Source organism: Lygodium microphyllum, chromosome 4, assembly GCF_053477565.2.
Source record: "Lygodium microphyllum isolate KBCC chromosome 4, Lygodium_microphyllum_v1.1.10, whole genome shotgun sequence".
In the NCBI taxonomy this organism is placed as follows: Eukaryota; Viridiplantae; Streptophyta; class Polypodiopsida; order Schizaeales; family Lygodiaceae; genus Lygodium; species Lygodium microphyllum.
In genome coordinates, this window is record NC_141138.1 from 54,563,489 (window position 1) to 54,580,203 (window position 16,715).

The 16,715-nt window shown below is 45.7% G+C and overlaps 1 protein-coding gene across 1 annotated transcript in view; it reads right to left on the reverse strand.

The window, feature by feature from the left end:
* LOC148037054 (uncharacterized) overlaps positions 1 to 16,051 on the reverse strand; it is a 30,674-nt gene extending 14,623 nt beyond the window's left edge. The window contains exon 1 of the mRNA XM_087676002.1: positions 15,458 to 16,051. Coding sequence (XP_087532128.1) covers positions 15,458 to 15,925 — 468 coding nt within the window. The 5' untranslated portion in view covers positions 15,926 to 16,051. The remainder of the gene's footprint in view (positions 1 to 15,457) is intronic.
* Between the last annotated feature and the right edge of the window lie 664 nt (positions 16,052 to 16,715).

The window sequence follows — 16,715 nt, forward strand, 5'->3', positions numbered from 1 at the left end:
GGCTGATTTTCAGCATTTGCTTCAACGCGAATGCCCAGTGTGGATTGAAGTGGAAAACTGTCCGCCTGTCTACTGGCCATTGTTAAAGGATGCCATGGCCGTTGTAGACACTGTTTTGGTTCCTCCAAGCCTAAGGGCCACGAATCGTAACTGTTTGTGTATGTTATGCGACACTGCTCGGAAAAGGCTTGTTTGGTTACGTATTAATTGCTCTGGCATGCATCCTTTGCACTTTCCTTTGAAATGGGGTAACTTTGCAGGGCATTGTTTCTCGTGTGAAAAATTGGGGCATTTTATGGCCGAATGTCCAGCGAAGCAACCGACTTCAGATGCTGAGTATGTTTTGCCTCCCATGGAAGATATGGTGCTTGATGCTCCATCGCAGGATGCGACCCAGCCTCCTAAAGTTTTGGATGAAGGCAAACAACATGTTTCGGATTTGGATTCCCATGACAATGATTGGATAGATGTACTTGCCAAGAAAGGTAAAAGGTTTGATGCTGGTGTGGCGGATACTCTGCCTACTGCTTCACAAGATTCCTTGCGTACTTATATGCACAGGAAAGACATGTTGTCTTCACAGCACACTGCTCATGCTATGGTCTCTTCTGTTCCTCGCAATCAGCCCACAAGGAAAGTATATATGGATGGTCCAAAGGGCCCACCTGCTAAGTTGGCTTTTGATGCTAGAGGTAACGTGATTACCCCATGGGATCGTCATTATCCCCGTTCCATTCCCAAGACAGTGGATACACCGTCTACCTCTAAATCTGCTCGTCGAAACTCTTTTGCCGTGTTAGCTGATTTTCTGGATGAGGGAGTCCTTGACATTTTAGCAGAAAAGGTTAAATCGAGGCAAGCTTTGCCTCGTTCCTGATTTTCTTTTTTGAATACACATGAAGATAGCCACGTGGAATGTGTGAGGTATTTGTTCTCGCAATAAGCAACATGCCATGTGGAGTTTATTGCATGAGAATCAGTGGGATGTCTTGTGCACTGTTGAGCACAAGAGTCTCGGTGAAGCAGGAAAAGTTGTGGATTGCCATGGGTTTCACTTGTTTTATGCAGGGATACATGCCATGCATTATTCGGGTGTGCTTATGATTGTACATGAGAAATATCACCCTGTTCTTATTAAAAATGTACATGGTCGTTTTCTGGTGATTGAAGTTTTATTTGAAGGAGAGATCTTATGGTTACTTGGGCTCTATGCTCCAAATGACCCCTTATCCCGCCGGGATCTTTGGAATACTTTGCAGACCTCCTTGTCACTTGGCAGACGGGGTTTTTTTATGGGGGATTTTAATATGTGTGTTGATTCTTCACAATCCACATCATAGCATTCGGTGATGGACGCTCCGGAAAGCCATGTCTGGAATGTGTTTGCTCTTGCTGTACTTGACACAAATGGTAGTGGGAAAACTCCTACCATCGCCCCGTGTCATCTGTTAGCAAGTGATACATGCGATGGCACTAATAACATGGAGAATCTTGTTATCATCCTGTGTCATCCGTTAGCATGTGTGGCATGCAATCGAGGTCGCTTGCTTCTTTCAAGAGGGGGGTATGTTACCAAGTGGTGATACTTTTTGTAGTTGCTTTTCTTATTTACTTATATAAAAATTTTATTTTTCTTTTCTTTAGTTGCTATTGCTTTTTACCTCCAGAGTTCTCTTGGATTAACCCAGGATCTTTGCATGGCCAAAAGAGGCAACCATTGGGACAAATTGGACTAATGGTTTGTCTGAGCCTTAGGACCAGTTCCATATTGAATGGGCACTAAAGAATAGAATGCCAGTGGTTTGGGACTGTGTGCTTAGCCACTGGAGATGTGGTGCAGGACAATGAGCTTGGCCAAGACACAGAAGATACACATGTGAGAATGCTCACAAAATAAAAGTCACTGTAACTAAGCCACATTACACTTTTTAATGTGGTTGCATGATAAAAGTTGCTCAGAACAATTTGAGAAATGCAAGGGTCACCATCCCTAAAATTTAGGGAGTTACTATTTTTGAACCCCAGAATCTGTTCGCGTCAATATCTTTGTTTTTGCACAAGGATTAATTCTCTGGTCTGTACCAAGGTCAAATTTTGCACCGATCATGAAGAATTTTAGACCAGAAGGTTTAAACGTGAAAATTGTTACATGTATGCCATGTGGCACAAATTCCCAAAAGAGAGAGAGAGAGAGAGAGAGAGAGAGAGCATTAGAAAAAACGTAAGAGGCATAAGGGGAAAATCCGAGAATGAAGTTTTGAGGAGCTGAAGACAAATTGATGTAGTTTCATCAGCTATGGAGAGTACTTCTTCGTCTCTAACTCATATACAGAGGTAGAGCTTGCTCCCTCTAGTCAACTCTCTCTCTATTCTTAGATGAAATGCTCTGCATGATGGGCTGATTCCATCGACAGTACAGTTCTGTGTTTTCTTTGCACTTCTGTTGAGGCAAGAGCCTCATTGTCCAGGTTCAAGAGCAACAGTTGGCTTCTCCAATGCAAGAACTAAAGAAAGTAATGACCATGCCACACAGGAACAGGGTTTTTCAGCTCTAATTTAGTGCTCTTCGTGGGATTGTTTTATTGCTGGAATGAAGCTAGAGTAAAAGGGATGTTGTTCTGGACATGCTGGACAGTAAAAACAGTGAATTCAGAGATCTGCAAACTGCAATTCTGCACATGAATCATTGAGTTTTGGTCACAGAAAATGCTTTCCTAAAAGGGATGTTGTTCTAAACACGCTAGACAGTAAGAACAGTGAATTCAGAGATCTGCAAACTACAATTCTACACATAAATCATTGAGTTATGGTTACAAAAAATGCTTTCCTAAAAGGGATGTTGTTCTTGTCATGTTGTATTGTCCTTATGCAGCTGGGATTTACTCAGAGAAGATGAAAACCAACGGTTCTCAAGTTATGTATTTTGGAACATTTCATTTTTGTAACTTTCCATCTTCTAATTGATAAAGAAATACCGAGAGGGGCGCCGGTCTTCGGGGCCAATCAGGTGTTAAGCAAGGGAGTGAGGTGTCTGTTTTTGTGTGTGTGTGTGAAAAGACCAGGTGTTAATTGAAGGAACTACCGCTTTATGTGAGTCAGAGATCAGTGTCACATGAGATCTATTAGACTGCTTCACTCTAACACAATCATGTCAGAGTGCAGCGGTGCGGAAGCGTAGGACTGAGAGAGAGAGAACGCAGAGAGAGAAGGGAGAGAAAGAGACAGTGGACAATGAAGATCTGCTGTATAAGTGCGCTGGACTGCGTGTCTCCACCTCGACGATGCGACCTGCTGTCCACCTCGAAGTCTGCTGCAGTCTGCACTGTCTGCTGTCTGAAATCTGTGAACAGAGACAGAGACTGCGCGTCACCGGTCTGTAATCTGCGTCAGAGAAGAAGTGTGTAGACTGCTGAAAGTGTCGACTATTAAATAGTCGAAATCTGCCACGAACTGGGGCGCCAGAAACAGGGCGCAGCCTGGAAACAAGTCGGCTGCATTAAATGCAGCCGACTGGGCTGCAGACAGTCGGACTGCCACGTGGCAGTCCGACTGCACAGTCCGACTGACTGTGCAGGCTATGATCTCTAACACCCCCTCTCAGAGCCTGGACAGGGCAGAAGCCTGAGGGATCTGGAATGTTGCCGAAATAGCCTGAGGAAGCGCCTTCGTAAACAAATCCGCAAGATTGTCCTCCGTCTTGCAATACTCCACAGTGATGGTCTCATCCAGAAGCTTTTCTCGGATGAAGTGGTACTGAATCTCAATGTGCTTCGTCCGGGCATGAAAAACAGGGTTCCTTGCCAAGGCAATGCAACTCTCATTGTCACATCGCAGCAATGTAGGACGAGTCTGGGGGCACCCAAGCTCCTCCAACAATCTCCGAAGCCACACAACCTCGCAAGTGGTGGAAGACGCGGCCCGATACTCCGCCTCAGTAGACGAAAGGGCTACCGTGGGCTGCTTCTTGCTACTCCATGAAATAACACCTGCACCCAAAGTAAAACAATAACCTGTAGTAGACCGCCTGTGGTCCACGTCACCGGCCCAATCCGAGTCGCTCCAACCTGCAAGTACAAGATCTGACCCATCTGTCCCTGCAGGGTAATGAATCCCCAAATCAGACGTCCCCCTCAGATACCGAAGTATCCGCTGAGCAGCCTGCCAATGCATCGTCTTAGGTTCACTCATGAACCCTGCCAAGAGCCCAACAGCAAAACATAGATCAACCCTGGTGTTGAGAAGCCAAATCAAGGACCCAATCAACTGTCGATAGCGGGACGCATCCGCCAAAGGAGAAGCTGAATGGGAAGTGGCCTTCCAGTTCGGATCCATAGGAGTAGAGAGGGCCCGACAGTCTTCCATCTCAAAAGACACCAAGAGCTCCTGTACATATCTCTGTTGGGAGATAAAGATCCCCCTCGGAGACTGATAAATCTCATGGCCTAAAAAGAAATGGAGTAGCCCCAAATCCGTCATCTCGAACGTCCGATGTAAAGCTAACTTTGTCTCCTGGACCTGCTGTGCATCATCACCTGTAACAATCAAATCATCAACATATAATACAAACAGCACACAACCATCCTCGGAAGTGTGAACATACAGCTGCGGATCGGCCTTGGACCGCCGATATCCCAACTGAGACTGGAGGAACGAATCAATCTTCTCGTTCCAAGCTCGCAGGGCCTGCTTGAGGCCATATAGGGCCTTCTTCAGCCTGTAGACTTTCCCATCTGAAGAACCAAAGCCAGGAGGCTGCTCCACAAAGATCTCCTCCTTCAAATCACCATTCAGGAAGGCCGACTTCACATCCAACTGATAAACAGGCCATCTCCTATAGCCAGCTAAAGCAAGAACAGCTCTAATGGTTGCCATACGAGCTGTGGGGGCAAAGGTGTCATGACAGTCAATCCCTGGGCGCTGTGCAAAACCCTTAGCAACAAGGTGAGCCTTGTGCTTATCCAAAGTACCATCACTGAGATATTTGGTCTTGAAGACCCACTTGACGCCAATCACCTTCTTCTTCGGGGGGCGTGGCACAAGTGACCAAGTGCCATTCCTCTCAATAGCCTCCAACTCAGCTTCCATAGCTTTCTTCCATGGGGCGGACTGTAAAGCCTCCTTCACGGAGGTGGGCTCTCGATCCTGCATAACACGGGACATCAAACAATAGTTGGAGCAGACAAGCTCCGAAGAATGCGCCTGGTGCCTCCGTAACCGCAGCGGACCATCCTGCGGTCCCCACTCCTCAGGAACCCCCTCGATCCCTGAATCACGGAGTGTGTCACGGGGCCCAGCGAGGAGGAGGCCGAACCTCCCCTCGTCGTTCTCCATCAGCAGAAGACTCTGGAATATCCACCGGTGGTAACTCCTCAGAGGTGTCTGGTGGAACAGTAGACTCTGTGTCAGAAACAGAATCATAATCAAAAGGCACGGGCTCCAGTGGAACTGTAGAAGGAGCCCAACTCTCCCCTGGATCTCTAAGAACGGGATGCTCCTCACCCGTTGAAGTAGCCGGAACCTCCACAAACCGCACATCACGGCTAGTGTACACATCCCGCTTGACGGGATCATTCAGTCGGTAGCCTTGGGACTGGGAGCTATAGCCAACAAATACCTATTTTCGGGAAGCCGCTTCAAATTTATCACGGTGAGCCTTGGGAATGTGAACATAGGCATCACAGCCAAAGACTCGAAAGTAAGAAACATCTGGCTTCGCCCCAAAATAAGCCTCAAATGGAGTCATCCCTTCCACGGCCGAAGTAGGGGATCGATTAAGGATGTGGATTGCAGTAGCCACAGCCTCGGCCCACAGAACCTGAGGGGTCTGTCGGTGCTCCATCATGGTGCGCGCCATCTCGATCACACTGCGGTTTTTCCGTTCAAGAATACCATTTTCTTGAGGAGTATTGGTATTGGCAAACTCCTGGTGAATTCCTCTATCTGCACAAAACCGAGCAAACTCATTAGACACAAATTCACCTCCCTTGTCGGATCGCAAGGTCTTCAACTTCCGGCCTGATCGATTCTCCTCAAAGAGAAGCCAATCCTTGAAGTGCGAGAAAGCTTCTGACTTTAATGCCAAAAAGTAGGCCCATGTCATCCTGCTATAGTCATCCACGATCAGCATGAAGTACGAGCTCCCACGCAAGGACTCATTCCTCATAGGGCCACATAGATCCGTAGATACTAGCTCCATCGGTGAAGTAGACCACCGCGAAGCTGTGTGGGGAATGGCATCTCTATGCTGCTTCCCCCGTATGCAGGAGACACATGGCTGCTGGCTCACCACGATATCCGGCAACCCTCGAACAAGCTGTCCACGTGACGCCTTCCGAAGATAGTCATAGTTCAAGTGACCAAACCTAGCATGCCATAACTCAGACTGTGACTGTGAGGTAAGAAGAAGAGTAGAGAGGGCAGTGGAAGACTTCAGTTTGTAAATGCCGTCCTCCTCATATCCGGATGAGAGAACCTTCCTCGATCCACGATCGAGGACTCGCACAGTAGAACTGTCAAGCTCCACCAAAAGACCAAGGGAGCAAATCTTATGAACTGAAAGGAGATGGTACCCTAATCCTGGTACATGCAAAACCTCTGAGGTATGGGTGCCACCTCGTCCATCCGGAATAAGCTGCATCTTACCCCGACCTGCAACAGAAACTGAAGAGCTGTCTCCAATGAGAACCTGCCCACGCGAGGGTCGCAGCTCAGCAACACCATCTGATGAAGGAGTCATGTGCCGTGAGGCACCACTATCAACAATCCACTCTCGAGCTTGGGGAGCCGTCATCGCAGCATCAGAAGCATTCGGTGAAGCGTCCTCAATGACAGCTAGTTGAAGAAATGCAGCTGATGAGGGTGCAGCCACCGCTCCAGAATCCTTGGTGTCCTTCTTCTTGGTGTCCTTCGAGTCTTTGTCAGGGCAATCCTTCTTCCAATGGCCAGTCTTTCCACAAAGATGACATGTGGAGTCTTTGTCCTTGTCCTTCTTGGACTTGTTATCCCCCTTCTTCTTCTTTTGGTCCTTCCCCTTCTTCTGAGAGGCTTGACCTGTCAGCGCCTCCGACTTGGAAGCATTCTGTCCCTTTAACTGTTCCTCTTGGTCCAAGACCATAGGAACCAACTCTTCCCAGCGAAGAGTAGACTCTCACCCCGAAGCAATAAGGGCAGAGTAAAATGTACCGAATCGTGGCGGCAACTGCGACAATAGTGTGATCGCCATGTCTTCGGAGGAAATCGGCTTCCCCGCATTCTGAACCTGCATCTGTAGCTGCCTTAGCTTGTTAATGTGCTCCCGTAGCGAAGAAGACTTATTTACGGACAAGGTCCGCATCTGTACCTCCAAAGAAACCCTCTTCATCAAGGTCATCCGATTGTACATTTGATCAAGCTCCAGCCATATCTCACGAGCCACCGTCAAGTGCTCGATGTGAGCGATCACGGCTATAGTGCATGATAGAAAGAGAAAGGATCGAATCCTAGCATTCCGTTTGTCCCAATGAGACTGAGCCCTGGCTAACTCCGCACGAGCATCGGAAGAGAGTTTGGAATCATCTCTTACCGAGGGCCGGTCAATCTCCTCCTGTACCAACTCCGCCAAATCATAGGACTCAAGGATGGCCAACATCATGACGCGCCAAATGCGGTAGTTGTCGCCGTCGAGCTTCTGATTTGTAGGAAGAGCCGGTAAGACAGGCACCTTCCGGTCCATAATCGCCTGGAACTCCAAGTCCATCTCTGTAGACATCTTCACCTGCAATGCCTTCTCAAACGCAAAAGCAGCCCCCTCTGACTGGGTAAACTCAGCCTGCTAAGGCTCTTCCACGTCCTGAAGCTTCTTCACCCGCCGGAGGCGATGAAAAAGCAAAACCTGCACTTTTAGGCTGAAAACTCAAACTTCCTCCACGTCAAACAGCAGTAAACAGCAGCAAATCCACCACCTGTACTCCTTTCCTGTGCGCCCACACTCGTTCCAAGGCTCAGCCCTCCTGTCTGCCCTTAAACGTAAAAAAACGCAAATTTGTGTCGCGATGGAAACTCCTCTTCAGGTTGATTCTGCGCTCAGTCAACCCTCAAATACTGCTCTGATACCATGTCAGAGTGCAGCGGTGCGGAAGCGTAGGACTGAGAGAGAGAGAACGCAGAGAGAGAAGGGAGAGAAAGAGACAGTGGACAATGAAGATCTGCTGTATAAAGAATGCTAAATACAAAGATATACACGGGCGCAGTGCGCTGGACTGCGTGTCTCCACCTCGACGATGCGACCCGCTGTCCACCTTGAAGTCTGCTGCAGTCTGCACTGTCTGCTGTCTGAAATCTGTGAATAGAGACAGAGACTGCGCGTCACCGGTCTGTAATCTGCGTCAGAGAAGAAGTGTGTAGACTGCTGAAAGTGTCGACTATTAAATAGTCGAAATCTGCCACGAACTGGGGCGCCAGAAACAGGGCGCAGCCTGGAAACAAGTCGGCTGCATTAAATGCAGCCGACTGGGCTGCAGGCAGTCGGACTGCCACGTGGCAGTCCGACTGCACAGTCCGACTGACTGTGCAGGCTATGATCTCTAACAAATCATCCATGACAGAGATGGGTCTTCGTAGAAAGAAGACATTTCTCTACTAAACATTTTGCAGTAAAGTATCTGACTTTAAAAGCATGATCAAATGGTCATTGTCAAAAGTGGGTGTAGTGATGAAAGTATGAGAATCTATTGTAATAGACTGCACAACACGAAAGAAAAGAAAGAGAGACTGCGAGGAAAGAACAAAAGAATACTACGAAGGAAAAACTCATAGATATGCTCGGGAAATGCAATTCATATACCAAGACATGAGACAAATGTGTACAACAATGAATCACTAGTTATGTGGGACTCCCATTGGCTTGCTCTCTCCAACAGAACCTGCTCTAGGAATCTACAAGTGATGAAATGATAGGAGAAGAGAGCCACACAATAATAGGCCATCAGCTTAAAAAAGTCCACCAGCATAAAATAATTGGTTGGGCAATTGAAAAGCTCATAAATAGGTGCCAAAAATAAATGTACAAAAAGTATTGTGTTGGCCTTTTTGGGTGCTTTCCGTTGCTTGCCCCAACCCACTAAACTACAACTAGACGCACTCATGAGCTAACTAATCTGCTAACACCTTCTCTCAAATCATGGGTGATATGATACAATACTGTTCGTGAAGGAGAAAAAACTGTGTTTTCGGCCCTTTGCTGCAGATTTTGAGTTTTCGTTGCCTCCAATGATTGAAGTAGGGATTTGGGACAAGCGGAGGAAGCCCTAGCAAGTTATGTTTTCAAAGTTAAAAGGGGCTGCCCTTGTTTTTGTGCAAGTTATTTAGGTAACAATGTCTTCCGAGCTTGACGTGGAGTTTCAGGCTATTATGGACTATAAGGTCCCTGTGTTACTAACTCTTGAGAAACTCAATGGGGGGAATTACTGCATATGGTGGGTAATGATGGTTGCCATCTCGAAGTCCTTGACTTGGTAAAGCTCGTGACCAAGGCCATAAATCATCCTACAACTTGTGATTTATCCAAGCTTTCTTCCGATGAGAAAGTTGAGCTAGCAAAGGTACGCGCACATTGGGACAAGTTGAATGTCCACATTCCATCATTTCTATTTCTCTCATGCACACCGGCAATGTTAGCCCACATAGAGTATTTGACCATTTCTTGGAAGATATGGCTAGAACTAAATCAATTGTACAACCGAATAAACAGTGATGAAGCGGGTGCCTCTGGAGGTATAGATGCGGGCATTGAACCTATCCAAGTCTACTTCCATGTGGAAGCATGTCAATAAGCTTCCACACTTACAGATGCAGGTCTAGAACAGAGGGAAGGCGATTACCTCAAAGGGCATTGCAAAAACACTTCTCTTGCAAATACTACCCCGATTTAGTGCATTTTACTCCGTCTTGATTGCTTCAAGGCAAACAAACACCCTTACGTGGGAGGAGTTGGTTCCCATGGTCTTAGATCAAGAGGAACAACTCAAAGCGCTCAAAATGCTCCAAAGATGGAGGCATTGATGGGTCAAATCTTCTCAACAAAAGGGAAAGAACAAGAAGAAGAAGAAGGACAAGGAGACCAAGCAAGACCAAGCCAAGGAGTCTACTTGTCACATTCGTGGCAAGACAAGTCACTCGAAGAAGGATTGCCCCAACAAGGACAAGAAGGAAACCAAGTAGGAGAAATCTATGAAGGACTCGAGCAATGGTTGCTCCTTCATTAGCAGCCTTTCTCCATTTGGAGGAGATTAAGGATTCGACACAACGACGACTTCTAATGCATTGATGATGGTGTTAGAGATTGTCATCCCTTGGACTAGCCTTCTCAAGCTAGAGTTGGTGCAATCAATTCTCTCAGGCAGAGTTACGCATTTTCCTATCAATTTTGGGCACTTTCAACAGTCACAGATGCAATCACCCTTTCTTGGGCACGTCGGACGTGAGACACAAGACATGAGACAAGCACGCAACTATGCCACATGGGAGCCAAAGGCCAATCACTAATTAATTTATTATTTTTGGTAGCAATCGGTAGCATTTATGACCTAATTGACCAAAGTTTTCTGGCCACCCTTATTTGTTTATTGCATTATTTTGTGCTATATATTGTAGGCAGCCTACTTGTCCTCATCACTCATGTCTTCAGGTGGCACAGAGAGATTTGGTCGAGGAGATACTTCAACAACCCATTTGTATATCTGCCTTTTTCATGTCAACATTCATTGCCTACAGATTTCTACGTTCTTCTCTATTTTCTCTCTCCCTCTTCTCTCGTGTTCATTGTCTTTCAATCTTGTCCATACGCTTCTGCATTCATTGCACTCTAGCATGATATCAAAGCAATGTAGAAGGGCTGATTGATCATGGACAGACCTGATCAAGAGGATTCTTTGCATTTCCATTTTCGACCTTCGAGGACTAAGGTGAACAAGTGGCGCATGGAGAAGGAATGAAGTTACTAGTTTCCAGGTTTTTGTTGCTGGTGAAGGAGAATAGGCTGCATTTTTAGTTTTCATCTCCTCCAACGAGTGAAACTCTTTGAGAACGAACAAGAAAAGCCCTAGTAGGCACAGCACTGTGCGTAGAGTCAAAGAGGGTTGCCCTTGTTTTTGTGCAAGTCATTTCATTTACAATGTCCACCAACCTTGACATGGAGTTTCATGCTATTATGGACTGTAAGCTCCCTATGTTGCCGGCTCTTTCTTCAAATCAAAAGCTCAATGGAGAGAATTACCACATTTTGCATGTAATGATGCTTGCCATACTGGAGTCATATGAGAGGAATGTATAAGCACATTGGGACAACTTGACGCCCACATCCGTTCTTACCTCTTTCTCTCTTGCACTCCAGCTCTCATTGTTCACATCAAGCACGTGGGGACTGTGGCTTAGGAGATATGGTTGGAGTTAGATTAAATGTACAATCAGACAACCATGATGAAGCAAGTGTCTCTAGAGGTTCAAATGAGGACTTCAAGTCTTAATAAATCTTCTTCTATGCAAGAGCATATCAATAAGCTTCGGTAATTGTTGATATAGGTCCAGAACGCAAGGAAGCCAGTACACTTCCATCTCTACTTCCGTCTAGTTTGTATTAGGGTACTTCTTTATGCTTCCATCTCTACTTCTAGTTCCTTCTCTTTCTCTACATCCCACGTCATCTATCCTCAAGTGAATGCCACTTTGCATCCTAGTATATCATTAGATAAAATGCCACCCTTTAACACACTGCCTCCCACATTCCCACAAGTGAGCACATCCTTTTACCCTAGGATAGCAATAATGGGTATCCCCCTCACTTCCCTCGGACACACAAGGATTTCCATCCTTTGCTCCACATGTCCCTATTACTCTCCATGGGCTACTCATGTGGTCACCATACCCATGCCTAGTCAATCCATTTCCACTTTTGGATCCACTCTACACACTTCACGCATGCATGGTGGGCACTCTAGGATTCATTTCCAAATGTCTCCACTCCTTCACCCTACCCACCTTTCCCATCCTACAGCACTGCCACTCTATTGCTACGGCCAAGAACGCCTTCACATATTGGACTTCTTTTAACGGGTTGAATTTCACCACTTGGTCGAACTTCATACAAGAGCTTGAATCTTAGGGCCTTTGGAACCTAGTCATTGGTCTAGAGCCTATGCCACGGCTCACCCTGATCACATCCATCAATGGAGAGCCCACAAAGCCACAATCAATGTTGAGTTAATGCAAGGATTGCTTCATGAGTTCCACTCTTATTACAACATTTTCCCTTCACCTCTCAACATTGGAGTCATCTCATTGACCCCTATGCAGTGCAAGGTCGCATTTGATGTATCAATCTCAACTATGAGCTTCAAGAGTCTTTCATTAAGGAAGGGGACGATCTAAAAGTCAAGTTGGCTGAATATAGAAGGTTACTTGCCAAGTTTATTACTGGCTCACCAACGTTAGATGATGATCAAGTTATATTCTTTTTTAACAAGCTTCCTGAAGAGTATTTCCACTTCATCCAACACATCATCTCATTATCCTAATTGCCAACATTCTATGAATTCAAATGTCAATTTTTGCATTATGCTAGACTGCATGATCAAGTCCATAAGAAGTCCTCCCCACATTCGTATTCAAAGAGGGTCTAGTTGCCTCTTCTTCGCAAGGGAAAACCAAAGGTGGCAAGATCTCTCAAGATGCGAAGACATCCCAAAACAAGGGTGACATCCCTTTCGCAGACAGAAAAAAAGAAACCTAACCCATCCGGTGGCAACTCCCTAAAAAGCATAGGTTTTACACACACTATCAAAGAATGGGCCATATGGGCGAGGAGTGTCATACCAAGGCCAAAGGTCTCCCACCTCAAAAACCACACCAAACTGTTGCAACTACCTCCACTCTTGCTAGACAATCTAGTGTGGCTACACCTACTGTTGCCCCATCTGCTCCTTCTGGCCTAGTTGCCACTAGACACGTGGCACACAGATAACCTCAGCAGTCCATATATTTAACTACCCTTGAGGGATTAGCTTCTTTAGTCTTCTACAACTTTCACTCGCACACACACACTCATTGCACATCTTTATTTCATTTAGCTTTATTTTTCTGTTTTGCTTTTCTTTGGAGCATCTCACTATTAACCTCTATTTTGCAAATTCTCATCTCACTTACAAGGTTTTTGAATTTTTTGCATTCGTCCTTCCTGGGCTAGAGACTTGGAACGTATACCGTTCCTTTCGTGGTTTCATCTTCCTATGAGATTTACTCTTCTACCAATATGGAGGCTTCCCCTCCTTACGTGAATTGTGTAGCATCTCTCTTGATGCTATCATGGTGGTGACTTCTACCTTTCTCTTCAAGTCAATGTGCTCCATCCTCATCTTTCAAACCTTATCTTTGACATCAATCCACCTTCCCTATTGTACCTCCCCTTTGCATTGCATTATCATTATCATCTTTGTACAAGGATGCTTGGACATGTGAACAATTTCCTCATAAGAGACATTGTCCAAGTGACACTTGCTATATGCACATTCTCATCATGTAGCACACTACCCTATACATCTCATTGTGCAAAGCATATCTGGGCGGATCCTGAGCTATCTCCACTAGTGATTCTTTACCACCTTACCATCACCCTCATCATCAACGCCCAAGAGTGGTTGGGATAGCTTGTCTACTTTGTGATGTGTTGGATCTAACCATCCCTTTTTATTCTCCCCACAGGAAAAAAAATTTAATGTTATTTGATCTGCCTTTGTCCGATGCCTTGGCCTCTCTAGGGTGATCACTTAAGCTCCCTTGGTAGGATAACCACCGCCTCTATAGCCTTAGTAGGCCATTGGGTAGCCAACATGCACACTTTATCTAATGCCCTGGCTACTTTGGGATGGGATGCCATGGGGGGTGAAAATGGCCTTGCGCTTTTCTTACAGTCCCTTTTTGGTTCCAATTTTATGGCTAAGAGGGGGTGTTGAGCTAAAAATTCGTTACATACTAACTAGCTCTTTAAAACAGTCCCAAAACATGTAAATTACCAAAAGTGGCATTAAAGGAGAGCAGTTCTAGAGAGTTTCTGTGTCCCGCATGCAAAACCCTAATTTGGGAGGATCCTTCAGCACCTATAAATAGACAAGCTACCCACCATTCACCCCCATCCTTCTGTGCACGTTTCTCACTTCTACCATTCTACGCGCAGATTTCAGCCATCAGTATTTACTCAGTGCTTGTCCAACCTTTGCGACCACTGCCATGTCATCATCAGCTGGTCCTTGCTATTGGCAACAGCTCCCAACTATTGGCAACTACTCCAAACTACTACATTTGTTGTCCCATCCTCATACTTTGCTGATCAACCACATCGACAACATCAACCTGCCTGCATTTTCAGCATTGCAAACCCATATAGCCCCTGACACCTCTCCTACAACTGTCGCTCTGCCATCTACAACTCTACTGCACAATTTTTTGCTTCTATTCAGTGGCACACTGCTGCATTTACCACATTCAGTCTCCAAACTGCTGTGTTTCGGTGACCAGCCTGCTGCCCTTCATTATTCTGCACTCTCTCAGCTCCGATTAATGGTTAAGCACTTGGGATCCATTCTCCTGTGGACATCATCAATCACCACTCTACCCTTGAGCATTCTATACACTCTTACATTCATTTATTGCATTGATTCATTCACTTCAAAGTTCTCCTCTCTCTATTTGCGTTTGTGCTTTTGCATTTTGTGTTTTGTGTTTAGGATTTGCCTATATTTCATTATTGTCTAAGTTGTTGTGTTTTAGTCGTGTTCATACATTCTATGTTTTCTCAATGCAAACCTAGCATATCTTCACAAAAGGTGGTATAGAGGAGGAGGAGGAGGTATGGGTCAAAGACAAGCATCCTACTATAAAGCCAAAATACCGGAATAACATACTGATCCAAAACAGTCAAGTAAGGAAATTATTCCCATCTAGAATGGTACAAAGTGACAGCTAACCTACAAATATGGGCCTATGAACATATCTACAGCCTCCACACATAATATATTTCCTCTTGCCTTGCCCTTTGAGCTTCATTTGTATAATTTGCGCACTTTTGATTTGAGCAAATCAGCTTGTTAGGCTGCTGAACTGATTAGACCATGTGTATATACATGATCGTGTAGCTTGAGACTAACAATACGTCATAACCTCAGAATTGACTGTAGTTGCAGGTTATCATGTGAAAGGCAATTTGTGATGTCACATGAAGATAAAGGGATTGATTCTCAATGCAAATTAACTTTCCTAAAACATACTCTACATCATTGAGTTCTAAATTGCCCACCTTTATTAGGATCAAAAAGCAATGTATTGACTTTCCCAAAACATCCTCTGCATCACTAAGCTCTGAACTGCCCACCTTTACAAGAATCAAAACATATCGCCTATCGCAAACATCACATCATTAGAAAAAACTCACCTCTAGCTTATCTGCATAGTCCGTCAGCTGAGCTCGTCTTTGCAGCTCTTCGATCATTCGGGGGTCCAGCTCGATCGCAATCACCTTGCGTGCGGCCTGAAGGAGACGCAGGGTGAGGTTGCCAGTGCCAGGACCGATTTCGAGCACGGTATCGGTACTGCAAATCCCCGCCTTGTCGACGATGGCCTCCACAATGTGGAAGTTCTTGAGAAGGTGCTGGCCTTTCTCTTTCCTGCAGACCACATGCAGAGCAGGTGGAAAGGCCTCAGAGTCCAGCTCTCTCTTGGATCTCTTCCTCCAGCTTGCATTCTCCTTGTCGATCTGCAGCTGCTCCGGATCAATGTAGTGGGGCGGCCGCGAATGCTTGATGCTCTGCCAGCTGAAGCCTGCAACGAACCTTGTGCGATGGCCTTGTATCATCCAACATGACTTCTTGGTGATAGCTTTCAGGTATGGCTGGCCCCTCATCACACACTGATTCGCCAGGACTCATGGACATGCAGGTAAGGAAACTCAAATTATAGACGATCTACTCTCTGTTATTTTAGTTGCAAAATAGGACACCATGGGCTCGAACAAAAGAACCACCCCATACACAACAAGTTGTGTGTACAAACTCCCATTAGAATTTTACATCTATACTATTAGTTAAGGAGAGGTGGGGGGCGGGTGCCATGTGGCACCCCCCCATCTCCCCCACAAAAAACAAAGAGAACGCGGGGGTGGGTGCCATGCGTCCAACACTCGCCCCCCGCAAAAATCGCACCCGCCCCGGCGCGAAGGGCGAGCCTAGGCGCGGAGCGCCTAGTTGTGAATTACTAGCTAGCTTGGCCCGCTATCGCACTTCGCATGCTGTGCATCATTGTAAAGCTTGTAAGGCTATGCCTCGCTCACTTCACCTTTTTCCTCAACAAAATTTCTTTTCTAAGGTGCACTGCAAGGCACAAATTTGCAATATGAGGAATAGTACACTTCTGAACAAATTTGCTATCACAAGTGTAATGTAGTAGCGCTTAAAGAAAAGACAACAAAATGTGTACTAAAAAAGAGACAATGATTCAAAACAAAAATTTATCCCGTAAAAGGGCATTGTTAGCGAGCACAGGAGCATCCGTGACATTATGTAGTGGTGATGCTTGCATGTTTATTTTACATGAATGGTTGCTATTATTGATCTTTCTAGACTTCCTTTTTCCTCAAATGAACACAAAAATCACTTTATCCAATAGGAGACTTGTATGAAAGGAGAAAGAAATGA